Source organism: Heliangelus exortis, chromosome 9 (genome assembly GCF_036169615.1).
Source record: "Heliangelus exortis chromosome 9, bHelExo1.hap1, whole genome shotgun sequence".
NCBI lineage: Eukaryota > Metazoa > Chordata > Aves > Apodiformes > Trochilidae > Heliangelus > Heliangelus exortis.
This window is the reverse complement of record NC_092430.1, coordinates 13,434,589-13,462,277: the sequence shown is the minus strand read 5'-3', so window position 1 is coordinate 13,462,277 and position 27,689 is coordinate 13,434,589. Positions and strand designations below refer to the sequence as shown.

Sequence of the window (27,689 nt, the reverse complement as noted above, 5' to 3'; positions counted from 1 at the left end):
TATGCACCCCCTCCTGCACCGTGCTCGACTGAAGCCCCACAGCACTGCCAATGTATAAAGCTGAGGAATAATTAAAATAAAGAGAAAATGAGTAGATAAGCTATGGAATTTCATAGGCCCAGCCTTTAAGTGTTTTTTACTTTTTTTTTCCAGTGTGTGACACCGTATAACAAAAGTAGGAAGGGGGCATCATTAGAGATATGCAAAGTTTAAGTCAAATTTATTTTTGTACAAAAATGTACAAAATGTGATCCATGCTACCGTTGTTCTGGCAAAAAACCAAAAAAGCCCAATTCTGTTTAAAGTGAAGTTGCTCTACTATGTGACAATGCTAGGAATCACCAAATCTTAATTCTACATAAGGAAATATATTCACACTGAACACGCAGCTCCAGGCAGCCTGTGCCTGGCTTTTCAGGGCCACTGTTCATAATGTGGTGTTTGACACAATGTTCTGGGTAAAGCTGTCCCTTTAATTTAAGTCAGCTTGTAAGAAGTTAAGCCTAAATTCTGCTTTAAATTCTAATTTGTATATTGGAAAATTAGCAATTTAAGTGTTGACTCAAGGAAACTGTATTAGCTTAGCTGGTTCTGGAGAAGACAAAGGAATTGCTGAACTGCTGTTCTCTCTGATTTTGAAGCTAACTGGGTATCCTTTCCCTTACAAATTGCAGACACAGCCTGTTCGTTTTCAGCTTACCTGGGTCAGACTTTGGGTTAAGGAATGGTGGGATAAGATATTACAGCATTAAATAGAAATACTTTGGTAAGGATGATGTTGTCTCAGATATACAGATACAGATATATTGGTAACAGTGTAGTGCTTACAATAATACAGAAACATCTCTTTGCTTTAGGTGGGTTAGTACAGCAGTGGAGACAGCTTTCACAAAGACATCTATTAATGATGTGTACGTTTTTAGTAATACTTCAGACAGTAAATGTTTTTATATAATAGTAAATTTCTACAATATAAAATCAGTTCTACTGAAATAGAAAACATTAACATCCACCACTTCACAATTTACAGCTGTACAAACATAGTTAAAAGAAAATAGTATCCAGTTAATTAATTTACTAAACACATTTAAAGCTGCAGACCATGGTACTAGCCCACTAGAAATATCAGACAACTGCTGTTCTCAATGTGATCTGTAACTACTTCTAAAGTGTCAAGCAGAACTCGCTAGTGACAATGAGCTTGACAGCTCTGACATTAACATTGAGATTTGTTACTTCAGCCTTGATAGTGAGGTCACTGTTGGAATGGACTCAATGACTGATAGGACAACCTCATCACTTTGCACAAGCTGGTGGGGTTGATGGTCTGCCCAAGCCTGTAATGTGATGTAAAAGAGTAGAGCTGGAGACCCTGACCTTGTGAGTGGGTTAAGAACAATTTGATACATTACAAACTGAGCAGGACATTATTAAGAAACTTAAAAGAGCCTCTCAAAACCTTCTGGAAGTTTTTACTACTTAGCTGAAAAAAATTCACACTGAGTATTTCAAAATTGGCAAGTTCCTGCTTTAGGCCTTCCACCCCTCCCAAGATTTTGTTTCTTTTTTCCATAGCAAACTTCCCCCTGGGAATACCTGCACTTCAGCATCCTTTAAAAGGACCTCAGTAAGATAAATCGTTGCTGAAGCTATACAAGCAAACCTAAACCAAAGCTGGGATTCCTTCTGTGTTCTCTCCTGCTATCACAGTTTCACGTAGATGGTGAAAACCACCACCTAAATAGTTCCGCAAAAGACAAGGACTTTTGGCCTTTCACTTACACTGGAACAATTGATTAACTATCTAAACATGAGGAAATTGCTAAGATGAGAAGCCAAATTCATCCCTATTGTATCTGTAATAATTCTGTTGGAATTTGCTAAGCAGTGCAGATAATGCAGTGTGATTTAGGACAAGCTTATCATGGGCAAGGAAGTAAAGAGCAAAGTATGAAATTGAAACGTGACTTGTATAAAGTACTATTGCACAATAAATAGAAATAAATATTATGAATGTGCATGTCATGCATAATGTGATTTAGTAATTGTACTGCCATCAGAAAGAAAATATTAATTCAAAAAGCCAACAGAATATATTTGTGATAAACTAGGAGTAGTGATCCCTGGAGTTAGGGCTGGCTGCATGCTGTCCCTGTTAATACTGGTTTGAGTTTGTCATGCCAGGAGATAATAGGGACATATTAAACATGTGTCCAGTATTCTACTTTGGTCATTCTGAGAATAAAAAGTACTTTGGATATGTATTTTTAAAATAACAGCATACTACTGCATCTTAATTAACATTGTGTTCTTTAATACAGTGGGAGATTGTTCTTATACATACTTAGCTAGTTCTTATTTTGTTATTTAATAAAGGTTGCTCGACCCAAAGTTCCTCAAAGATGGGGAAGTCATATACAGCCAAATCTTAACTCTCATCCTCTGCTAGTATGGAGTAGGTTCTTTTTCCAGCAAAAGGATACTCTGGCCATCTCCTGTTTATCACAGCAATGGATTCTTGGCTGTATGGTCCCAACAGCAGATTCTGCACCGTCGCCCTCCCTGCTGCTGTGCACACCCCTCCATAGGTCTCCACCACAGTATTTTCAACAAGTAGGCAGGGAACTGTAAAGCTCAGCAACAATGTGTTTCTCAGCACCTGTATTCATTGCAGCTGGATGTGTGATGGAAGTGGTTTGGTGGTGCTGAGGGCAATGGGGACTCTTCAGTTGCTGCCAGCTGGGACTTTGTGGTGATACATGAAAGCACAGGGTGTACGCAGTCCTGTGCTGACAGTTTGCTCTCTGCTGCTGCTCAGTTAGAGCTGCTGAAGAGTTTGATCTCTGGATGCTTTTCAGTATCTGTTGAATTGCTGCCTGTTTTAGTTATTTTGTTGAAGGGAACGCTAAACTACATTTGGCAGCTGACAGACATTTTCCTACACCTTAGGAGAATAAAAATTTCCTGGAATTATTTAATAGCAGCTTTGCCCTCCACTTTTTGCTTACCAATTCAAGGTCAATCTCACCTTCAGACCAAGGCACCAGCTGCAATCCCTTCCTGCCTTTCCTGCAGCAACCCAGCCCAATGCTTTTCCCATGACGCAGGTAGACACAGGTGGCACCAGCAGCTCAGGATACACAGGCACTTAAAATGCAGCATCTGGCATGAAATTATCAAAATCAATGATCAGTGGCTTCTCTTCTGTTTTCCACTGTAATAGTAATTTTATTGTTCATGGACATTACCAATTCAGATTCTTTTTTACTTTCTTGGTGATAAGTGGATCCTTTCAGCTAAATACTTAGTTACCACTCATGCAGATACTCTTTGTTTTTGTATTTTTTTTTTACATATATGTCTTTTCTTTGGTATGACTCACGCACTAATGCTTTCAGTGTTTTGCAACATTATGGTCACTGTGGACACTGGATTTCAGTGGCCAAAGGGATCAGCAGGAGTCAAGGCAGTTAACTGCCTCCTAGATGGACATGTTTGTATTTTGTTTCTATAGTTTTTCCACAGGTAAGACTCTACAGATCCATCAGGAGGCAGGGAAATACTTCTGGCTCTTCCTACACCACTTGAGGTGAAAAACAAATTTGTGGCTGCATCCAGCAGGTGGCAAGCACAGCACACTGAATTATGCCTGAGATGGGAAACTCTCGATGCTGCTCAGCCTCTGCACATGTGTACATGAACAAAGTATAATTCAGATAAACAACAAGCTCTGTCAGTCCTTTGTCAGCTTACTGAGTGCTGAGGCAGCGGCACTGTTCAGGATGCTATTTATAATGCATGGGACTGTTGCCACATTAATTATTAAGAAATGACTGTCTCATATGGAAGGATAGATATAAGCTAAATATAAAGGATTCTATATATTAGGAATAATCTGTGTCCTTAAATGACACACTCAGGATTCAAATTGAGATACTAGTTTGAAATTAAATTAACTTAAACCTTTAATGAAAGAGCATTTTTTAACATACAGCTTTAGAAGTTTTAGTTAACCCTCTCAGTGCCTTATAACACACTTAAGTAGAGGTTGGCTACCATTTTGCAGCTGGAAGGATGAAAGAAAAAATTAAAGAAACTTGCCTTAAAACAATTGAATGAAACAGAAGAAAGAGCCACAAGATTCTCAGACTTTGTTGTAGTCCCAGTTTTCCTTTAAAAGTATTAAAGTAGAGAAATAATTTTGTTGAGCTTTCCTCAAGTGAAAAATAATTTAAAATATTATTTGTGTATATGCAAAAGATTAGTAGTAAGAAAATACAGGTGATCCAACTATTTGCTACCTGAGACAAAGCCACGTTAGATGTGTAATTCTGAAGATTATAATTATTTTAAAGTCTCATGAGTCATATATTTGTCTACATGGTATCCATAAAGTTTTGGTATTTTTCTTAAGTTTTGCTATGTCAAAAGCTATGAGCTGCTCTGTCTTTGAAGACAATAGATGAGTATGAGTCAAGAATAAATATATTTTGGAGTTCATTAGTTGAGGTAAAAATGACATATGAGGATATCATTACTTGAAACTTCCTGCAGTGCTTGTTGCCTTCCTACCTCATTTGTATGGAATCTGGGACAGACTTTTGTTCTGATTTATGCTAATATAAATTTGAATTCATTTCATACACTTAAAAAAAAGGTTCTGCAGGGATAAATACTCTAGGATAAGTTTTATATAAATGGAGACTAATACTGCATAAGCCAAAACTGAAGTTTGGTCTTGGATGTTTTGTGATGTGACAAAGAGCATTATTATATAAACTGTAAGGTAACGATTGTCACATTTTTGCTTATCAGAATGCGAGTTTATTAAATGTCTAAGAATTTGAGAAATTCAGAGGATTTATTAGTTGGTAAGGTCCCCCATTTAGAGGCTTTTATTAGTTGGTAACATCTCCCCATGAGTGCACTGCTTACTATACAAAAATAGTTTGAAGTTTTTGGATAACCTCTGTCTCAGAATTTTACCTTTAGTCAAACAGAGTATGGAGCGAACCCATTTCTTAAGTCATGTTCTTCAAAGCAGTGTGGCACAGCATGAGGAAAGGTAGAGTGAACCCCACTGTTGGGTGTGTGTGTGTGTATGTATGCTTTTTTAAACTACTATAAAAAATTCTTTGGATGCAAATGTACAATTATGATTTGTTTGAAATCTATTACTAGGAATATAAATCCAAAAATATATTTCTTCTATTTTAATAAATAAATATGAACTTTATTACATATATTATTATGGGAAAAAATAAACTGTCATTTTAAAAACAAGAAATCGTAACAGAAGTCAGAATGAGACCACTTCAAAGACCTTAAATTCCATTTGAGTTTAACATTGAGACTCTCTATATAGCATATGTTTGAAAATAAATTGTAAATATGGTTATGACACATCATTAAAAAATGCGGAATACCCGGGCAGTGTAGCTCCATCAAGACCATTAACAAAATGTAGTATAGCTTTTGTATGTTGTGTGTGCAAAACTTATCTTTCTTTAATTGATGTCATTTACACAAATGTCTCCTTTAAAAATATCTCTGAACTTAAGTTAGGAGTTTTCCCTACCCTTTTGAAGTTTTGAGGAAATGGTAGGATAGTGACAGAAACTCTGACATGCCTTTCCACCATTTACGTTGCTTTCAGTAAAGAAAAAGAAAATTAAAACCAAGCACTCCTCTTCACAATGCAAAATAAATGCAGGCCACTGATAAATCTGTACAGTATGGTTTCTCTGAGATGATCTAATATTTCTGTAATGAGCTGTAAGCTGTGGTGTTCAGCTGCAGATGAGTTTTGTCATTCTTGCTGCTTCAATCACAAGATTGTCCAAAACCAGGATACTGCAAAACACATCACTCGGTGTCGAGAGACCCAGCAGTCTTTTTAGTGGGCAAGTGGATATTTTCTGGTGGCTCATAGGAGAGGGCACTCATTTTTGTTGTCAGGCTTGCATGCGTGCTGACATTCGGCGGAATGTATTTTATTAGCTGAAGAAAGTATTTTTTAAAGTTTTTTCCAAAAAAAACATAAAAAAAAGGATTCAAACAGTTGTTAAAGTAAGCGATGCAAATGGTGAAGGGCATACCCGTATCCACAATATCAGTGATTTTACAGTCTGTTATTACATGTAGTTGAATTAATACATCCAGAAAAGTGAACACTTGGTGAGGAATCCAGGAAAAGAAGAAGAAAAATACTATTGCCACAATCATCTTAAAGATATCGTCGTTCCTGGTCTTATTTCTTTGAATCTGATATGCCTTCTTCAGGGTCTTCCAAATTAAGGTGTAGCTTGTTAGTATGATCAGAAAAGGAATAAAAAATCCCAGGAGATTTTTGGATAAGCCTAACCCAACTCGGAGCGTCGTGTTATTGTTGTCATAGCGAAAGCCACACATTGTTATGTTCAGGTTCTCAGCGAAGAATATGTTACGGTGAATGACAACGGGCAAGCTGGCCACGCCGGCAAGGAGCCAGATGGCAATGCAAGTAATTCTGGCAACAAACATGGTTCTGCGGACTCGGGACTGCACTGGGTGCACTATGGCCAAGTAGCGGTCGATGCTGAGGCAGGTGAGGAGGAACACGCTGGCGTACAGGTTGAAACTGATCCCTGCTGATGCCAACTTGCATAAGCAGTTGCCAAAAGGCCACTGGTACTCCATGGCCGTGTAGGCTGCCCAGAGTGGCAGAGTTATTAAAAAACACAAGTCGGCGAGAGCCAGGTTTAAAAGAAAAATGCTGGCTACTGTTTTTAGTTTCATGTAGCAGTAAATGACAATGACAACCAGGCTGTTCCCAAATATGCCTATAATAAAGATGATGCTGTAAACAGTTGGAACCATAATGTAGATGTAACTGTGCCTCCCTGAAACGGGACAGTCAACATGGATTCTTTTAACAGTTTCTTCGGTAGAGAAATTTGGAATCATTTTGATCTTCAGCTGTAACCTAGTTTCAGGGAGAAAATATGAACTTCACTCCTAGAAGGTGAAAAGATGAAGAAAATATTATTCCTGACAGATTTAGTTTTTAGATTTTAGTTTAATTTCAATTAAACGCCAAGTTCTTGTGTCTAACACAATGTCTCAATGCTTTTAAATTTAAAGATAAACCAACCTCAAGTATTTTTTTTCAACCAGTTTCTATTTTAATAGACTTAGTAGAATAAAATGGAAGAAAGAGTGTTAGGAGTTGGCTGAACATTGTTAGATTCTTTTAACATATGAAATCTTAAACTTCTTTCAGTTAGCAAGATTCCAATTTAAACTACAACTGGTTAATTTAAATGTGTCAAATAGCAGATTACTAAAAATTCAAGAGAATCTCTAGGTTACTTTTTTCCATTAACAGGTGATGTACAGATGTCTCAAATTACACTTAATTACACTCTGAATACCCATTAATTCTGTTAATACAAATTGTAATGCAATAAAAAAAAAGTGAACTCAGACTAGCTAGTAATTTTGATCAATAGAGTCAATAGATTTTTTTTTTTCCTATAAATTAAGTTACATTTTTAAAGAGAGGTTTTAGATCACAGAGAAAGATGGAGACCCTCACACAATCTAGTGTTCGGTTGTACTATGAATAATTTAAATACTGAGAAGTTACCTAGCTTTCCATCTGGCTTGGAACTATATTTAACTGCTAACAAGGAAGAAAAAGTCCAGTGGTGATGATTTGTTGCACATTAATAAATCTAGAAAGAGTTTAAGTGGGGTGCAAGGAGAACCTGCAATTCAGATTACCTTTTCAGCTAGTGATGAAATTTATGTATACAAGAATTGAAGCTATAGACTTGGTGTATGAAAAATATTTCTGGTTTGTATGAAGTTTATGGAAAGGTATGAAATCGTCTTTACATGGCATTAATTTGGTTTGCCAGTACTCTTGTGTTCTGCAAGATTGATTTCCTTATCAATTACTTTGATGGCTTTAAGTGACTGCAATACTAAATCATTTCCAAAGTCCATAAGTAGTCTTAAAAAAAATGTAGATTCTTAAAAAGAAAGTATTACAAAATTAAAAATTGGTGGGTTTTATTGCAATGTAATGTCTGCAGGGTCCTGACAGCCGTCAGCCAAACCCAGCTTGTGCTGCTTGAAAAAATAAATGAAGTGAAATACCATTGCTTTGAAAATAAAATAAAACCCTTATAAATGTAAGTTTATATAGAGAAACACACCGTAAGAGCCTGGGCAGTAGAGATGCATTCAGGAAGAAAAGCTATCTGTCATTACAGAAATATGGGCTGTGTTGTTATGGAGGTGGCTGCTCATTATTTGCGTTGTCCAGTTCCTGTTCCTGTTAAGGACAGAATGCTGCTCTGTTAAGTGTTTGACATGCTCCTGTTGGGAGAGAAACCTTATTCCAGATAGACTGTGTTCTTAGTCAGGGAAGTGAGGCACAGATGTGCCTCAGCAATGCCCATGCAAGAAGCCTGCAATGGAGCCAGGAGCTAAACCCAGAATAGGGATTGCAGTCTGCACTTGTAAGCAAGGTCCCCCTTTGGCTCTCGATTTATTAAAGAAATACTGTGGTTTTTAAAAGCTGTTGTAGCTAATGTTCTTTTATGTTGGTATGAATTGTTCATTTCCATAAAGCTAGCAGGGCAGTTTCAAGCTTTAGGTTCTGGATAATTCTGTCAGTTTTGGAATATCTAGTGAAATGCTAGTAAATATCTAGTTAAAGGTCTAGTAAGCCCTTTGTCAAGATGTGTGATGTGACACCTCCCAGTCTCTCCAATTCATTCTCTGATTTAGGTTTGTTGGTATAGATGTCTCAGAATGATGTCGGCTATTTTTGCAATGTTTAAGAAGTTAAAAAGTTAGGCATATACAGCTGACACAAAAAAATGTACACAATTCTGATCACACATAGCACTCTAATACATCCTAAGCTCAATTTCCTGGCTTTCAAACTGTGCCAAACCTAGAGAGAATACATGGTATTTGGCTCTGTGGAAGGTCATGCTATCCATAGGACAGGGAGAACCACAATAAAAAGATTTTAAGATAACAAAATCTTCTTATCTCATGCCTTGATTGTGAAAGTGCCCAAGGAGATGTGACAAGAACTGACAGAGTCTGCCAACCTCAAGGTCTGGCAACACTTGGCTTGTCCCAGCGCTGGGCTTCTGCTGCATGGTCTATTTCATTAGCATTGTCTCTGCTACAAAGTCATAGCTGTAACTCAGGCTTGCAGTGAAGTGGATCAGGGCCCAGTACAGGTTGGTCAGAACCTTTCTCCGTGGCTAGAGTAACCAATCAGTAGTACTGGTTAATAAGTGCATCCTGCTCTGTGTGTACTAAGAGGAAGTTTCAATGGTGAAAACAACTGCACCTATTGGTGGATGTTGCCCCTTTGGGGGTTTATCTCTGTACAGCAGTAGATGCCACTGCCCCTTTCTCAGAGTCACTTCATCCACCTCTTCAGTGGACCGTGTTTTGTTGTTTAACTTTGTTTCCCTTTTCTACCCACATGGAGGACTATACTTTTTCATGCCAGTAGTAGCTCTAGTTGATGTATTAGTAGCATATGTACTTTTAAGAAAGTGTAATAATGATAATATTAAATTATTAGAAATACTTTAAAATAAACAAAAAATGACTTGGAAAACTTGTTCTGCCAAGTACTGAATTCCCTGAGCTTATTTTGAGTGCTTGGGAAGTAAAAACAGAACAATTCTCATGAAGAATCAGGAATTTACTCAAGTAATAGTATGATACTGAAATTGATCTGTGTAAGTAAAGGAAGTAAAAGTTTTGGTGTAACAGGGAAGTCAGTGGAAGTGCACAAAGGATGTGCTTGCTGTTTTCAGTTTTAAATGATACTAAGTAATTATACTGAATAAATGAAGAAATCCATCAAGATTTTCAGTAGATGAAAAGAAAGCGGGAATATATAATGTGCATAAATGGATATGAATTGCCATTTGTATGGCTGAAAACAGTTGGAGCATTGCTGTGAGAAACAACCTTGGATGAGCCTCACACTTGAAGCACAGTGAGAAAGACACTGCTAAGCTGAAGTTGCATTTTTTTAATTCCTGGAAATTTTAAAGTTTCAGAGCTAACCTCAGGGAGATCTGCTGTCTTGGAAATATCTGTCTTTTTAGTGCAATAGGAAAAGTTTCAACAAAGAAAGTTGTTTGCTTTGGAAGGCACAGGCCCATTGCAGGGCGGAGTGGTGAGACGGGGCAGCTGTGATGATGCAAACTCCTTCCAGGCAATGATTTCTTTCCCGTACCACTGTCATTTCTGCTGTCACTCTCATTTGCCACAGTTCACCTGCTTGAAGTTCACCTGGATCACAGTTAACTATGTTTTATGCAGAGTAGGTATTTCTACAGGGGAAGGAGTGCTGATTGTTTAAAAATGCTGCAGCAATAGAAAGTCTGGGACAGCTTTATCCTAACCAGAATTGACCAGAGTAGGTTAAACCACTGGCCAGTTAAATGCAAGTATTCAAGTAGTGCACAATTTCCAATTCAAATGACCCGAGTTAATATAATGATAGTTGGATCATTTTAAGGCTACACAAGGAGCTCTTTCTAGTAAGATGGAATTGATACAAGTGAGTTCCAGAAAGATTGGGAAGTGCTTGAGAGTCCAGCGCAGAGACACCAAGATGATGAAGGGAGTGGAACTCTCCCTTATGAGGAAAGACTGAGGGAGCTGGGTCTGTTCTAGTTGGAGGAGAATGCAGGGTGACCTCATCAATGTTTATGGATCCAGGGGAAGGCGTTGCACAGGGACGAACAGATGGAAAGCAGCACCACGGCCCAGCAAAACCGAGACAGCTGCACCTCGGCGTGGACCCCACCGCCACCTTCCCCACTGCCCCTGCAGGCTCCTGCTGCACCATGCCGGTACCGCAGCCCGCCCGGCCCGGTTCGGCCCGGCTCAGCACGGCCCCGCACCTCGCCGGCGCCCACCTCTCCGGGAATCCCCTCCCGACAGCCCCCGCCGAGCTCTGCAGACGGTGTCGCTGGGCTTGGCCCGGCCCGGCCCTACCTCCGCCCTGCCCCGCATCTGGGGAGGGCAAGGCATCTGCTGCCCGGGCCAGAGGCATTTCCCGGTTCCGCTGAGCATCCGTCCCCCCCGTAAGGAAGGCTCGGGGCAGGGGAGGCTGCAGTTGTCACGGGTGAACGGGACGTGGAGCGGGGAGAGGCTGAGTGTGTGCGGGCCGTGTCCGACCCTGCCAGGCATGCCAGGGTGTGCGCCTGGAGGGTGGACCGGTTTCGGGTTTCATTTGAGTTGGCTTCTGATGTGTTTGTTTTTTCATGACCTAGCACACTAGGAAGTGAAAACATCGAGTTCAGTCAACATTAAAACATCTCAATGTGACTGAAGCAAAGGAGCCAAAAGTGATGTTTGTTTTCATCCTCATGGGGAGCTTGCAGTTAATGACATTCTCAGCTCTTGTTTTCATATTCAGCAATACGCTGCTCTGACAGATGCCTGCCCGGAGAACATCGTCTACAGTTCATTTAATGAACATGATGTTACCTGAATTTTACAAACATTCCTCTGCACAAGCTCTGAAACATACACTTTTTTGCATGCTGGTGCTGTTCAGCTCTCTTACAGCAGTAAACACACAGCTCAAAGTTCACTTTGAAAAACGGGAGCATTGCCCTGACTTCAGGATGTTGCATTCCTGAAACAAAGATGTGCCAGGAGCACCACTGTAGACAAGCAAATCCTTGGAGCCTTCCCTGGGTGCTCTGATGAAAGCATCGCAGGGCAGAGCTGCAAACTTTTCCACTCTCCCCCTCCTCAGCTTACAACTTTGCTAGTGAACCTCCAGCTTCGCTTGGGATCCTCGTTGTGATGGTACAACATAACTAGAACGTAGCCCTTTTACATAAAGAAAAGGAAAAAAAAAGAAAAGAAAGAAAAATCTGAAAGCAAGAGCCTAATCCCTGGAAATATTCAAGGGCAGGATGTATAGAGCTTGGAGCAAGCTGGTCTAGTGTAAGCTGTCCCTGCCTGTGCAGGGGGGCTGGAACTAGACAGCTTTAAGGTCCCTTCCAGCCCAAACCATTCTATGATTCTATGAATCAATCTCAAGAGAAAATTATCTGCTAAGCAGCAAACCCCTGTTATACATGACTGTCCTATTTGACCTTTTGTCTTTTTTAATTGCAACTTGTCAATGATAATTAAATGCTTCAGACTGCTCTACCAACTATTCTATACTATTCCATTCATTGTTTTTGTTGGGCGAACATGCATCCTAATTAAGCTGCCTGTGGAAACGAGGAGTACTGAGACCAAGCAAGGTAAACAGCACTTTGCTTACTGGAAGATAAGACAGCACTGACTGTTGCTTTCTGTAAGAACTTCATGAGCTATAAATAGGTAAGCAGGTCCCAAGTCAGGCCTTAAACAAAAAATTGGGGTTTGATACTTTGAGAAAAAATAAATAAACTCTGACTGACCAACCCTTCTATGGTGTATCTACTTCATTAGGAATTGTCAGATTGGTTGTTTTCTCCTTCTGTTGGTAGGGGGATTATTTGCTTTTCTTACAAATGAGAAACTACTTCCATGTTTAACAGGATGATGCATTCTATTTTTATATAAAACTATTGCACAGGGAGAAGAGAGGCTGAAAAAACGTTTGGAACATTACGTTCCATATATTAACTATGTTTGTTTCTTTCTGGTAGTGCAAGATTTTTTCCTGTATGTTGAGTTTTGTTTGCCTGTTTACTGATTTCTTCTTTCTCTGATTGCTGAGAAACTAACAACACTTTCAATGTGCTTTATTGCACTGCTTTTTTCCCCCCTCTATCCAGCAGAACAACCCCCTCTATCCTCATTGCCTTAATGAATACAATTTCTTCCAGTTCATATGCCTACTTCAGCTTCTTCTGTGCTTTCCTGGTGTTCCTGACTGTGAAGCCATAAATTTATCTTTCTTTTTATTTCTGCTGGTCCTCTTCATGGACGGTATTCCCCACTCATGTCTTTCCTAAGTATTTTTAGAACATGCAAACACTTAGGCAAACAAAATCATGCAGTGCAAACTGCTGTGGTCTTGCAGTGTGGACAGAGCTCCTGTCATCACTGCCACTGCCTTCCACAGAGGTCAGTGTCTGACTTTGTGGTAAATGACCATGGATCAAAATATTACTGAAACGGAACTGCAGTAGGCAGTACAGGACCAGAAAACATGAGAACAAGTAGAATCTACAGACATTGTACTGGGTAATGCCTGTCCTCCTGGTCAGACTCTGTTGAAATTACTGTTAATTTTGGTGGTATCTGTTTTTTTTATTGTAGAATAAAATATTTCTTTTTAGTTCTCTAACCTATATGTGGATTCTTTGTGCCTTACCCTTAGCAAGAGATGGAGCTGGTGTGCTTCATTTCTGCTGGCTCTATATAGCTGGAAAATAAACTGCCTGTGATCTTTTCAGGCTCTGACTCTTCTATTACATCAAAAGTCTAAATTGTTTATTACTTACTTTGTGCTTGCAGAAGACCAGTTATTGCTGCCTTGTAAATGTGAACTGTTTATGTACTCTGACCTTCTCTTTAAGAACTTCTTGATATTTACTTCCTCCAGCTGACTTCAAAAGAGTCAGTCCTGTGTGATACCTTCATCGTTTATTCTGAAAAGAAGGAGTCTCTCTTCTGTTTGTTTTCATAGACCACTCTCATTAATTTTCCCTTCACTTCCCAAGTATTTTTCAAACTGTACTCAGTTTCAGTGATAAAATTTATGTGAGAAAAGGACTTATTCCTTTGGGAAAAAACAATGCTTGTGGAATAAATGAACAAGCGAATTGAGGGTGTGTATGCTTTTTGAATGGCAGAAAGGGGGGGATGTAAAGGAAAAGGAAAATAACACATTTAAGAGTAGTGTCATTTAAAATGTTTTGAGTTTTACCTCATAATATGTATTTTGACCACTAGAGGTCTGTATTTCCTATTTTAAAGTCAGAGAACTGTTTTATTTTCAAATGTCGTAATTTTTCAAAATATCCCTTTCCTTCAAGATTATTTAAGATGTAAACACGAGGCAAAATGCCTATCATCAAATTTCTGCATTTATGTGAAGTATAATTTAGCAGAGTGAACTATTTTATTATCTACTAGCTTATACCTAATTTCCTTTATTCTAGTATATTCCTGTTTTTGCTAACCTTCAGTCTACTTCTTACACTTCAAAGTCATGGGGCGAGATATTTATTACACTTTTTCACAGGCATGCACCTCTTACACTCTAATGCTTTTGAGCCAAATGAAGAAAAGTGTTTTTTTAAAGGGATACTAAAGTATACTTGAAAAATGTAGATGAAAAAATAGTGGCACCTACTAAAAGATCATTTTAATATTAAGTAGGCATGTTGTTTCATACAGTGTCACACAACTCTTTTATGGGGCTGTGGCGTGATGTGTAAAATCTTCAAAATACTTTTTTTTTTTGGAAATTAAAGGGTTAATAATACTACCATGTAATATGTGTTAAGTTTTCTCTGTGCTCTTTTTAACAACCTAGAGTCTTGGTTTTAATTCTAGCAGTTGCAGCAGCATTGGAAACTTGGGTTATTTTTTGGCATGTACTCTACCAATAGTAGCAGAGTCCAGAAACATTGAAAATATTTCTTCATGCTGCCTAGCTCTTTGGACAAAGTTAACTCTACCAATTCCCTAATAATACGTATATTTTTCTTCCTGAAGTTGAGAAATCCTGATTTATGTCTAAGATTTTACTCGCAGATGACAGTGCCAGGGAAGGATTGCTCAACTTCACTGGAGTTTCTCAGCCTCATTAGACTTTAGTGGTTTAGCGAACGCTAGCGTGGCTATGAGTTGGGGACTTTTTTTACACATAAGCTGTTGACTGATTGATCCACAGAGCACTTGCTATAGTTAGCCAAAAGTCCTTCAGTTGAGAGTTCAAGTTTCAGTATTTCGGTTTGTAAGTTCCATTTTTAGGATCCTCTAGTTTTACAAGTAAACATTATTTTGGGAGAGCATTCCTCTATACACATATAATTTTGTTCCCTCTGCTGCTAAGGGGAGGAAAAACATTCTTGGATTCAATAGATGTTGAGATGGATCCCAAAACACCGAAGGATTAACCATTCTCAACATGTGCTGTTCTTATGTAATCTCTGGGGGAAGATCAGTGAATTACAGACATCACTGGTTCTGAACTGACTCTGTACTCAGTATTCCAGATATCTTTGATTTTCCACATAATTTTCTGGTCACTTTCTTTCACATTTAACCATCAGAGCAATCTCTGCTTTTTCTTTGACCAAGGCTGCATGACTGTGTTGTGAACTCTCTGGTGTTTAATAGGTATTATATATCCTTAAGAGATGTGAATATAAAATTATCTGCACAGCAGTAACTGAAAACTGAAAAGATAGTTAAAGTAAAATATATTTCTATCTTAATATTTCTAGTTCAGTACTTCAGAAACGAAAGATCAAAACACCAAGATTCAGAAAACACAGTGCTTGAAAGTCCCAGTTATCTTAATTGCTGTCTTGAACAGGAATGAAGATTATATTTTCTTATTTAGGTTGCTAAATCTTTAGCTGGATGAGTTTAAAATATGTAAAGCTAATTGTTATAGGAGGAAACAGTCACACTTCTTTTTTATACCACAGGCAATTCTTTGCCTCTTTCTCTAAGAGGCTGAAGATATTTAGACACATCAAGATTGTGAAATGAGGCCATTAACTATCATCAGCAATCCAGCATGGATTTTTGCATCCTTGTTCTAGCCATTAGCTTGTCCAAAAAGAAAGAATGGTGCCCTCCTAATAGATGAAAATGATCAAGAATCTGTAGGCTAACCTCAAGTCTGCTTATGAGGGACATGTCATCTTCTCATATTGTTAACATTGCCATTTCCTGTATACTAGATGCTAGGAAAGAAAAAAGAAATTATTTCAGATCTAGGTAGTACTAGAATTGTTAGGGTTTTCAGTACTGACACTGAAAGGCAACACAACATAAGGTACTGCTTTATCACAAATATACAGCTTACTGCACATTCATACCTTCAGATTTGATGCCTGGTTATGTAGTATCTTCAGGGTATTTGGAACTACCCGAAAGAGTCAACAGTTAACAGGAATTAAGCCATCAAGTCCCAGAGCAAATAAAAGTGAGATGAGTTTGAGCTGCGAAAGGTTACGTGCTGCATGGTTACTTTCTCTGAGTGATAGTAAACGAATGGATTAACACATTTCCTTTATTGCAGCTGGAATTGCCTATATAAAATATAGTGTGCCCCATGTGATCATTTTTAATAAAAGACAGAAATCAAATTCAGGTTTGTTAAGTGGGAGTGAAATAATTTGATGGATTTTAAGCTTCTATTCTGATAGCTTAGTTCCACGGAATAAGAAGTTTTAAAGTATTCTTTTATTTTATTTTTTTTTTAATTACCTAGCAGTGTGCATCCTACATAAATGTAGCTTCTACATACCTAACCACGCACCTAAAATTACTATTGGCATCATTATTTTCATAAGGAATGAACAGTAAGCTTCTACTGTGAACTCCTCCAACCTGAGGAACAGGGGAATTTAGATTAAGTCTGGGCTTGATCCAGACCTAGATATCAGCCTTATATTAAAAAGGCTCTGGAGATGCAAAGGAGACAAAGAACTTACTGAAATAAAAAGGCATGGAAAGCTCTTACCATTCTGCATTCTCTTGGAACAGAGATCAGACAATGTGTGAGATATCTTACCTCCTTTCAGATCACATCTACAATTGCAATTTGATTTACTGCATATTTTATACCCCTATTAATCTGTCCTTAAAGTTATGTCGTGGTCTTCACTGAAGCTTGTGGATGCCTCCGTAAGTGTACGGAAACATCAGTAACAAATGTTCTTCCTTCCCAGCTTGTAGCAGAAATGCTGTGTTATATTACTGTGATTTCAAGTACTTGAGGCAGCAAGAAACTTGCCTTATAGCAATGCTGGGACTCGTCTTTTGGTGCAACACTATTCCCACTGGAAACTATTTATCTTACCAACTTCTTGCAAAGAAGTGTGGAGCTTACAAATATCAAAGTTCCTGAGGCAGAAATTATGCATTTCTGTTATCTAAAACACCTGAAAGGATGACACTTTAGAGTGCTGCTGTGAAAGGCATAGACTGTTTAAAGAAGCAAGTTGGTTTTGCTAGCTTAGAAAACCACAGTTACCACGTGCTCTTACCATGTACACTTTACAAAGCTCTTGAAACTTGGCCAGTTTGGGAAACCTACCCCCACTAGAGGAAATGATGCAACTCCCATTGTGGTCCCTACAGACAATGTCAGGCAAATGCTGGAAATCTCTCACGTAGATGATTGCTCTTTTAGTGTTTTATGAACAATGGCTTTTCAAATGAAGCATGATATTAAGGGCATGGTCTATATGAAAGATGCAGGAAGAAACATTTTGGATGGGTAATGGAAAGAAGGCTGGGCTTGGCTGAGTCCAAATGCAAAGCTTTTAATGGATCAAATGCACAAGGGTGGGCAGGAGCAGAAGCAGAAGAGTTAGCCCCTCTTCTCTTAAAACACTCAATGAAAATTTATAGCATACGGAAATTACTTTTGTGCAGCAGAAAGGGATAGTGAGGTTAGTAACTTCAGCAGTGCTACATAAATCTGTCTTTCAGGAATTAAATATGAACTTTGCTTCTGTCAAGGTTGTAATTTGTATTCAGAGACTTATCATTTGATGATTATGGTTATGTGTAAATAATGTTTTGGGATCTTGAGAGTAACATACTCATGTAGAATATGTGCCTCACAATGTTGATGTCTCATAGGGATTCCTTGCTTGCCAACTGTTCCTCACTGCTTTTGTGACATATCACACTTTAATATGTTGTGCTATTTTAATTTGAAGGTTTTACAATCTACTCTTTGAAAGTCCAGATGCTGAGGAAGGTCAGTTAAGTATAAGCTTACCAGACTCTGGGTAAAACCAGGTAAAATCTATGGAAGTTTAAACTCGTGGTTATGTTAGTGATTGTTCATAATTTAGCAGAAAATGGGATTTCATGCATCTAAATTAGAAATGATAATGTTCTAAAATAGTTAATGCATGAGAGACATGCCCACAGCAATATGCAAACACTGCCAGAATCTTCTCTGTCACTGGTAGAAATGGAATGGTCCAAGCTGCAAATTATTTCCTCATGAACCTAATAATCTACTTGTGGGAGAAAAGGATTCTTTGTTCTTTCTGTTTTACAGCTTTATTGTGAAAGATTCAACTCAGGATCAGTGGTATTGCTACCATAAAACTACCGAAAGTGACGTTTTAATTAGGTTTCTGTTGCTTCCTCTAGGCAAAGGTTTGGACTTTGTAGACAAAGATGGGAGGTGATAGGACTTCTGTGGAATTTCAGGTTAGTCCAAAGAGAGGCTTCCTTGATTCGTCCTGGTAGTTGAGTTTATGCAGTTTTATTTGCCTACCCTAAGTCACGTTACTCTTCTGCTAAGATACAAGATGCAGAGGCAAAAGTTAACATTGCATAGGCAAGTTAAGCTCCTGAACAACTTCCCTATGTTAAGAGTGAGATAGTAACATGATGAGCAATGAATGCAGCAAGTTAACATTCATTCTGCTTTTCTGGTACAAATAACTGCATTCATGTACTTTCTTGTAAAACAATAAAGATGGGTGGGACAAGAGAACTTATGTACATAAATTTATTCTAGGTCATCAGTTACACTTTGACATTCATGTGAGTATTCTTATGTGTGCAAGGCCTTACCTGTACATTTATCCTGAGAAGGACATTTTCCTGCCATTAAGCTAAATCACCAGCGTAAAGCCTTGATGCATCAAGAGCAATATAGGCTTAACACACAGTCCCTTCTGCAGGATGTGCTTTTTGGTTTAACTCCTCCCCACCCCGCCCTCCCCCTGCAAAAACAGAAGGCAATTTTAAAGTAACGAATAACAAGCTTTAGAAATTCATTGTGCAGAGCAATGCAGGCACCTTAATCTGCAACAGTGGTTAACCTGTGGGAAAAGAAGCACTTAAAATTCTTTGCTTCTCCAGAAATGGAGACCTCTGTCAGTGGCGTTCCACTTCCTAATGGAAATTAAGAGCTGGCTGTGAGTAGTTCATGTTGCAGACTGTTATGAAGAAAGATTTTCCCTTTCTAGAAACTTCTATCACATCACATCACTGTTTCTCACTGATCATCAGTGTGGTTAAAAGTGAATGGTAGAAATTTTTGCTGTAAGTAATGAATACAGCAACTGAAAAACAAGCACAAATCCAGACGCAGCACTTCCATGTAGACATTGACACATCAGTATTACTGAAGTATCTGTCATGTTAACCAACTAACATGGAAGTTTTATCACTACATTTCCAACCCAATAGCAAGTCATTTTCACAGCTCTCCAGTAGTCAAAGTGTTATGGCTCTGGGGAAAGCACACCTCACACTCAACTTTTTTAATCTTTTTTAATTCCTGCTGAAAAAGAGTGTTTGTCTTATTGGAGAGACAAAAGCAAAAGTATTGTAGATTTCTGTGCAAGGAAGCAGACTTCAGATTTCAACACCTTTGTTGAGAGGAAACTTTGTTTTCCATGTGTAATAATTCATCAATAGGTAATAGTATTTGGTTCATTGTGCCTGACTGAGACACTTGATTACTTCTCTTTTGTAGAATTAATTTAGATATCCTTACAGTGGGAAAATATCACACTATTCCTCAGAAAAAAGTGTTTTTTCCTTAATTGAGAATGTTAGGAGCAGCCTGGAGGGAAAAGTAAAAAGATTAAAAGCAAAGGATCAGCATGGAGGCTTCTTAATGAATACCTCATTAGGGTCAGAAAAAGGGAACCAAAGGCAGAAAGGAACAAAACCACTACAAGTAACTGGTAAAGTACAAGAATTTATTGAGACAAAATTAAAAATCTTTTTAAATGGTAATGCAGCAAAACCCAAGAGAAGTTAGCATTATTCTAACTGTTCATAGGTATAACATGGAAAAGCCAAATTGTGCTTTCCCTTGCACATAACTTCTGTTAAGGACAGATTATTATGAGAACTAGAAGAAAACTTGAGTATCCCCATAGAAAGACAAGCAGTCTATCCGTGATTTTAATGCAAGTCAATTGGACTACTGAGGTGCTAAGGGGTTAATCAAAGAGAATATAAGGTCAAACACAGACACCTTAAGGCATTATCTCCCATAAAAACCAGATACTGTGATCCTTAATGCTTTGTCTGGAAGGCAGCATGCTTAATAGAATGATACCAAAATAGATGTTCTGCCAAATTTGTACAGCTTGTTTCCTGTTTATTTGGTTGGGGTTTTTTGGGTTTTTTTGTTTTGTGTTTTTTTTTTTTTTTGTTTTTTTTTTTTTTTTTTTTTTTTTTGTGTGTGTTTTTTGTTGTTTTTTTTTGTTTGTTTGTTTTTGGGTTTTTTTGTTGTTTTTTTTTGTTTGTTTGTTTTTTAATATAGCTCTATTTTGAAAATGAAATTCACTAGCAAACTCTCTTCATTGTCCTGGCTCTATGAATTTCCTTGTGTATACTGAGCACCAGCAACAGAGGTAGCAAAACCAGGAAGCCTGTTACAGCCAGAGTGTGAGCTAAGATACAGAGCTGTGACTTGATGCATCCTCAACCAACTGCAGTCTTGGTTCTCAAGGAAACAGGAGTGTGGGGATCCCTGGAAAGAGTAGTGCTGTGCCCTCCAAATGGTGATACATGAGCTTTCCCTTAGTGTTAGGAAAATTACCAGCTGAGCTGAGCAAAGGTTTGCATGTGTTCTGTACTGATGTGGCTTTTTTTGATGGTGTGTTGAAGAGCATGAAGAAGCATCGTAAAATGTATTTAAAGGTAAAATCTTTTTGAACCTATTTCCTTTGCAGGAAGAATATGGGTGAAGGATTATCTTTTTACTGGAAGTAAAGCCTGATTTGAGCAGAAGGAAAACTAATTGTCTTGTCATGGTTAGCATCTAATAACAAATCCAGCAGGAAAATATAGAAATCTAACGGCAGAGCTTGAGTCCCACTTTGAAAACATACACTGATTCCTGCCCCGTGCTTTCAACTTCTGACTGTTGTGCATTAAGTGAAAAAACAGAAGGGGGAAATCCTGAGAAATCCAGAAATTTAGTAGTAGCAGACTAACTCTTGGGTTCAATGTATATCATGGGAGGGATGAAGGAAAACTATAAATTTTTAGGCTTAGGTAACAAGAATGAGGGGAGAAAATATGAAAACCAATGGGCGTTTATACTGAAAACAGTGATATGTATCCTATAAACTGAGATTGGGAGAGGCATGCGTGGTTTCTCAATAAAAAAGTTAAGGTTGCATCTTGGAACATCGTGTTCTGCCTGCTTCAACCAAAGGGCCTGGCCGGGTTGTGCTGATGCTAAAACAGGGTTAATGGAGGGTAACTGCCAACAGAACATTTTTTAGGGAAGTGTACATTTTTCTCCCTTGCATAAGCCCCCCAACATAAAGTACAGCTGCTCAGTGGTTTTCTGGAATGTTTTACTATTCGCATGGGTCCCTCTGAGCTAGAAATGCTGAGACGCAATACTCGCATTCAGCACATCTCGGTTTCAGAAAAATGAGAGGATTCAGGAATGCTGGTTTTCTTTTCCTGTATTTCATCTACTGATTTTTAGATTGCACTAGTCAATGATCTACAAGTAACTGAAAAACTTGTATGACCTAGAAGCAAAGAGAGGAATAGATGAATTAGCTGAAATTAGGTGTTTGCTTAAGTATGTAACTCTATAACTTTCACCTTTAACAGTGCAATACTGCCTAAATATTGAACTTTCCCAAATTCAGTACCAGTTTCTTTTGATATTGTCAGTTACCTTTTGCTGTAGGCTGCTTTTTATCTTGTCTTCAATCATGCCACTCACTGATGCATTGCCAATCTGCTCTCACTTTCCTGCTGTGAGGTCATCTTCAGTTATTACCCATTTTCTGTACCTGGAAGAGAAATGCTACTCAGCTACAATAAAAGGAGATAAACACTACAAATAGTAACCAAGCATTCTAGCTAGTGTTGTTATATAGTGGATACCTGGACAATTTTGCTATCAAACAAAAACCAAATGGAATGAAAATTGTAAAAGACACCTGACAGCCCAAAATCAGTAGTTCTTTGAGATGATGGTGCAACAGAGAATACTAACAGCATGCCATTTGGAGTGTGACATCTTCCTACCCTTAGTTGCAATTCACTTGAAAGCTCAAAGTCATTTTAGTATAATCCATCATTTATCTGAAGATAAGGTCATAAATGATTAGACCAGATATTCCATTTCACAGGTGCTTTGTCTCTACAATCACAGCTGTTAGGATTTACAGGTAAGAGAACTTTTTCACTTGTTTGCTACAGCTGAGGTAAAAAAAAATAAAAAAGTGAAGTATTGTAACTCCATTTTTGTTAGATTTTTTTAAACTCCCTAAGATGTTCAATAATGATACAGATTCTTCTGGAGTACACCTGCCAATTTTTTTCTTTTCTTACAAAGAATAAGTTTTACAAGTTGGTACAGAACATGGTGTGAGTGCCCTGAGTACAATGACTGTTTATTTGTGAAAGTGATCATAAGAGACAAATTTGTTGATGGAAAGGGAGCTAAAATAAATAGTGTGGTTAGCAAAAGCTTATTAGCCTGCTTTTCACCACAGGGATTTTAGGACTAGAAAGGAGACACAGAAGATGATATTCTCATTAGTAGCTTTCTGTGCAATAGCCACTGGATGTAAGAAAATAGCTTTCCTGGAGCCTTTATGATATTCAGGCTGCAGAATTTGGGCCTCATACATGAGATCTGCACACCTTTAAGTTCTAAGAGTAAATTACATTGCCACTTACTCAAACCTGTCTATTTTATTTGTACTCACCTTCTGTATACATAACAATCCTAACTTTGCATAAATTTTTTATTCCAGAACTACTTATTCACCTTGAAAACATTGTCTTACTTCTAGAATGGAACCTGTATGAACCATGTGGTGATAAGTAGCTTGGGTTCAATTATCAACTCACCCTACAATAGCGAAAAGAAAAAAAATCAGTTTTCCCTCCATTTTCCCCTCTCTTCATAAATGATCAACATTTTCTATTTAGTCTTCAGAATTCTTCAAGATTTCTAAAAATTTGTTTTTGTGATGCTCTTTGATTTTCATGTACAGAAAGGTTCTCAAACCTAATCCTCACAATATAGAGACTTCTTAAAAATATCAAAGTGTCCCTTGGGATGAACTGTCCAAAAATCAGAACTGCTATCCAAGAATACTGCAAGATTGTTAATTAATATTTGAGATGAACACACAGTAGAGCACAGCGTCCATGCTGGTGCACTTCTGATGAAATTTTTTGCACAACTGAGAGGATGAGGCAAGAATTATGGGTGGTAAATTAGATACCGCTTAAAACTGAAATAAAGTTACCCAAAGGCTAAACATTTAGTAGGTCCTACAGTCCAAGCAGACCACCATGGTCTGTAGTGGCCAGGCTATAACCTGACCCAGCCCTCCCAGCTGTAAACTGTAAATTTTACAGTGCTTGCAACTCTGAAATGATCCTAAGATTATACCTTTCTTCCAGAGAGAGATGATATTGCTGGGTTGCCAGTAATACTGTCAGAAATAGGTGAGGAGTTTATTTTGCTTTGTTGTTAACCCATGTTCCTCTGACTTTGCCATTTGGCTGTTGTCTTTGGAATACCTAAAACTGCCCAAGCAGATGTATTCACACCCTGATGAATCTTGATAATCCATTTCCCCATAGCCATATCAAATAGACAAATTAAATCTTAGGCTACTTCTCCTCTTATTCAGGTGTCTTCTAGAAGATAACCATTAAATTCAGCCAAAACACCCACAAGATCAGCCATGTAATGTGAGTCAGACATAGTATTTGATTAAAATAATGCATAAATATCCACATGCTTTACCCAAGCCAAGACAGAACATCACCTTTTATGAACTCATCAGGGCAGAAATAGAGACTTGGTGTATAGGAAACACAGATACATGCCAGCCACTCAGAAACAATTGGATGCTTCTCACAGAGTTATTTAATTTGGGCAGTAATAGCTAGAGCAGAGATTATGAATACTCCTGGTAACACTAGTAGCTCTCTGGACCCCAGGAAGTTTCAGAGAAAAAGCAGAGGTAGTGAGCAAATGAGAGTAATCTGTGACTGCTTAAAGCATTTCCAAATAATATTATACTTTTGCACAAATAAGAGTTTAACTAGGACAGTGTATTAGGAGTTTGAAGTTTATGTAACTTTAAGTTACCACATTAATTACTGGAGCTGCAGCAAGGATCCACAGACAGTGCCAGAGTAGCAGAGGGCTACCAAAGTGTATTCCTTTAACAAATACAGAAGGTAAAACTACCACAGTGCAGAAAACTTAGGATTGCAGGAAAATGCAGTGAATGCCCATTATCTGAAATTTTTTAACGGTAATCAGCTCAGTCCTGTATCTTCCTGTCTGCAAACACAATCCACCCATTTCAAAAGAATAATTCTACAAATTGTAAATATATCACCATATTTACATTCTTCACATGCCTCTGTTTTATAGTATTACAAATAGCAAAAAGAAAATATACATTTTAAGATACTTATTACAACTAAAGATAGTATTATTCGGTGGGTAACAAATACAAAACATGAATCTTTTTGTTCTAAATGCAGTGCAAAAAGCAGGTCGTGGAGTTGTGACATTTTTAAACGGAAAGGTAGCACTTTCCTCATTTCTGCAGTGCTGTGGATACTGGCATTTGAGGTGGTATTTATCACCTTTGAAACCAGTAACTTCTACTTGCAGTTTGCACATGCTTTCCAACCCAAGCAAGGTTCTGTTTCCAAGCAGGAACAGGACACCCCACACCATTGGCAGTGGACACACTAATGGTCTCCTACAGTGTGAGAATTAACTCTCTTTCCATCTACAACCTTGAAAAATGTAAGGGGGGGTGATGCCAGTTCTAGTCAAATTTAGTGACAAATATAACTTCTCTTAATTGTACAGAGTCACTTTTCTTTCTCAGGTTAGCAACATAAACTAGGAAGCATTTCATAGTTGTAGCTGATTTTTCTCTGCTATGTAGTTGAAGCTGTAGAGAGGAAAAAGTGTATGGAAATGCCAGGTTCCTGCTGGAATATATAGTTAAAATTCTTAATATATGAGCAAAAGTTTAATTTGTAGACACTTCAGACTGTCTTTAAAATGCAGTAATTATAAGATTACAGTGACAACAAGCAAAATGGACTGCCTTGGTCAGGAGTGTGAAACATTTGTCTAATACTAAAAAAGAGCTAAAAGAGCCTTTCTACATCACCACGGAAATTACCTGCTTCAGGCCATCCTCAATCATCTTATTTAGCAAAAACCTAATCACATTAGTGGTGTAGGTTCATGCAAGTGAGATGCTCCACCTCACCACCAAGAAAAATCCCTTTTTATCCTCATCCCTTTTTGCGGCTTTTGATTTTTACTGAGCCCGTTTACTAGCCTGTCCATTGCTATGCAACACAATCAAAACCAGGACTGCTGCTTATGGAGGTGATGGAAATTTACAGGGAACTGTAGCACACTCTGGGCAGAATGACAGAATCCTGCTTATTGTCATTCATCTCATTAACTCCAGTGGGCTTGCAGAAATAGACGAATGGGGGAACTGAATCTTGCAAATTTACTGCTTGCACATACTGTGCAACTATCTGATTTAGTTACTGACCAGTTGCCTCACTTGGAAGCAAACAGGGCTTGGGTACCTGCAAATAACTGATAATATTTTAAGTGCTCTAATGTACAAAGGGTGAGAGGAGAGCAAATTATGTTACAGGATCTCACCTGAACAGTTTCATTTTTAAGTCCAAGCTAGTCCAAGTTTAGAAGCTCGCTGATGGGGAAGAAAAGAGGGTGTAGGGTGTAACTTTTACTAACTAAAATTTAATCTCTGGTTGCAGACAACTTTTTTTTTTTTCTTTCTTTCTAGAAAAAGAAAAGATTAAGTCTGGTTATGGAGAGCTTATGCTACACAATTTAGATTAAAGCAATACTAGCTGCTTACTGGTGGAAGCTATATAGCTTGTTAGAATGAAAACAGGAGAGTTTGTGGGAGTCTCAATTAATCGGCATTGCCTTCAGTGACTTTTGATAAATTTATCTCATGAGTTTAGCTCAGTAATAAAAACTTCAAGTGCTCATCACATCTTGCCCAGAGCTAAGAGGGCTGCTCCTTGCAGGCTGTTGGTGAGAAGATGTTAATGCTCCAAGTGCTATGGCTCCTGTCAAAGGGTGCCTTTCCCTACATTCAAACTGCTGAGAGGACACAAGAGCTGACACTCAGGGCACAGCTCTGAGTCTGTGGGACATCCGGATGTCTCCAAAATAAATATGCAGTGCGGGGCTTAGCGAGCAGGCCTCGAAGGGCGAGCCAGGGCACAGGGTTTACGTGCCTGTGGCTTGTCCAGAACTGAGACTTCTGCCGGTTCCATTTGCACGACGTGCGAATTGGGCAGGAAGCTGTCTCGGAAACCACGACCGCTCTCCTTCCCCCGGGGCCAGGCAGCGTGTGCCGAGCTGCAGGTGAGAAGCAGCAGCGGGGCTCCCGCGGCAGAGCCCGCGGTGGGGGCGCAGGGGCCACCCCGCCCCCGCTTAAGCCGCTCCCCGCGCCCGCGGAAGCCGCGGCCGCCGGGAGGGACGCACCTTACCTGGCTCTACGGAGGGATGGCCGGCCTGGGGGCGAGGAGCGGCCACAACCAGGCTGGCGAGGGGGTTTCAGCCCTGGCAGCGGGCTGGGCTGGGCTGGGCTGGGCTGGGCCGCACCGGGCCGCACCGGACCGCTCCGAACCGGGCTGTCCTGTGCGGCTTCTCACTTCCCGTCCGCACCGCTCCTCGGCTCCGCTCTGCGGCCCCTGTACTTATAGTGAGGGGCGTTGCGGCTCAGCCCAGCTCGCCCGCTGCCTTTCCCCACCCCTCTCTCGGGACAGACCCCTCTGACCCGTCTCCCTCCCACTTTCCCCGCTTTCCTCCACACCCCCAGGCCGCTGGCACGCCCGCTGCCGGCACCTCCCTGCCCGGTCCGGAGGCGGTCCGGTATCGGCCCTCCGGCAGCTGGGGGGTGCTCGGGCCGGGCCGGACGGATGGTTTCGGCGCTGAGCATCGAGGAGCAGAGCCAGCGCCCACCGACTTGCGGGGTCTCCGGGGAAAAGCGAATCGCCAGCGCTGCGCAAGCTGCGCTGGTGGTGTGAGTGCTGTGCACAGAACGCCCGCTCCCTTCCCTTTGCCTTCAGCTTTCTGAAGGAGGGGTTGCCGGCAGCGTATAAACATTTCCAGTTTCTTCAGGAATCCCCCCCGCTTCCTGCAAGAACAACTGAAATGGTCAGATCACTAGTGAAGTTGCAATATGTGTAAAATTGCCCTAACTTTGAGTTACTTTTCATTTGTTTCTCCCTTTGCTTAAACTGGACCTTGTTGACAGGACAATGAGCAGCTTTTCAGGATGGATTTATGACCATCCTGTGCATCAAGAACAGGATTTCAGAAGTTCTGTTTTCCTAGAAGGATCGTCTAAGTTATAGACAGACATTTATAGACAGAGCTACTGCTTCCGATGCAGATAGCTTTTGAATCTTTTCAGAGAATCATAGAACTGTCA

At 39.3% G+C, this 27,689-nt stretch overlaps 1 protein-coding gene across 6 annotated transcripts; it reads right to left on the bottom strand.

The window, feature by feature from the left end:
* Positions 1 to 237: 237 nt before the first annotated feature.
* AGTR1 (angiotensin II receptor type 1) lies at positions 238 to 26,992 on the bottom strand. Of its 6 annotated transcripts, XM_071752209.1 has the most exons (4): positions 26,743 to 26,992; positions 21,869 to 21,986; positions 21,583 to 21,716; positions 238 to 6,996 (listed from the first exon to the last, which is right to left on the bottom strand). In XM_071752209.1, exon 4 carries the CDS (start codon positions 6,943 to 6,945, stop codon positions 5,866 to 5,868), a length of 1,080 nt encoding a protein of 359 aa, XP_071608310.1. In that variant the 5' UTR covers positions 6,946 to 6,996; positions 21,583 to 21,716; positions 21,869 to 21,986; positions 26,743 to 26,992; the 3' UTR covers positions 238 to 5,865. The 6 variants fall into 6 exon arrangements, 5 of the variants coding, with proteins under 5 accessions (XP_071608310.1, XP_071608309.1, XP_071608311.1 ...); XM_071752208.1 differs by lacking the exon at positions 21,583 to 21,716 and having other exon boundaries at positions 26,743 to 26,991; XM_071752210.1 differs by lacking the exons at positions 21,583 to 21,716; positions 26,743 to 26,992 and adding an exon at positions 25,880 to 25,955.
* Positions 26,993 to 27,689: the final 697 nt, after the last annotated feature.

Bases quoted from the DNA above. Each gene is read 5' to 3' on its own strand.
- AGTR1 (XM_071752209.1), bottom strand. From the start codon at position 6,945: ATGATTCCAAATTTCTCTACCGAAGAAACTGTTAAAAGAATCCATGTT.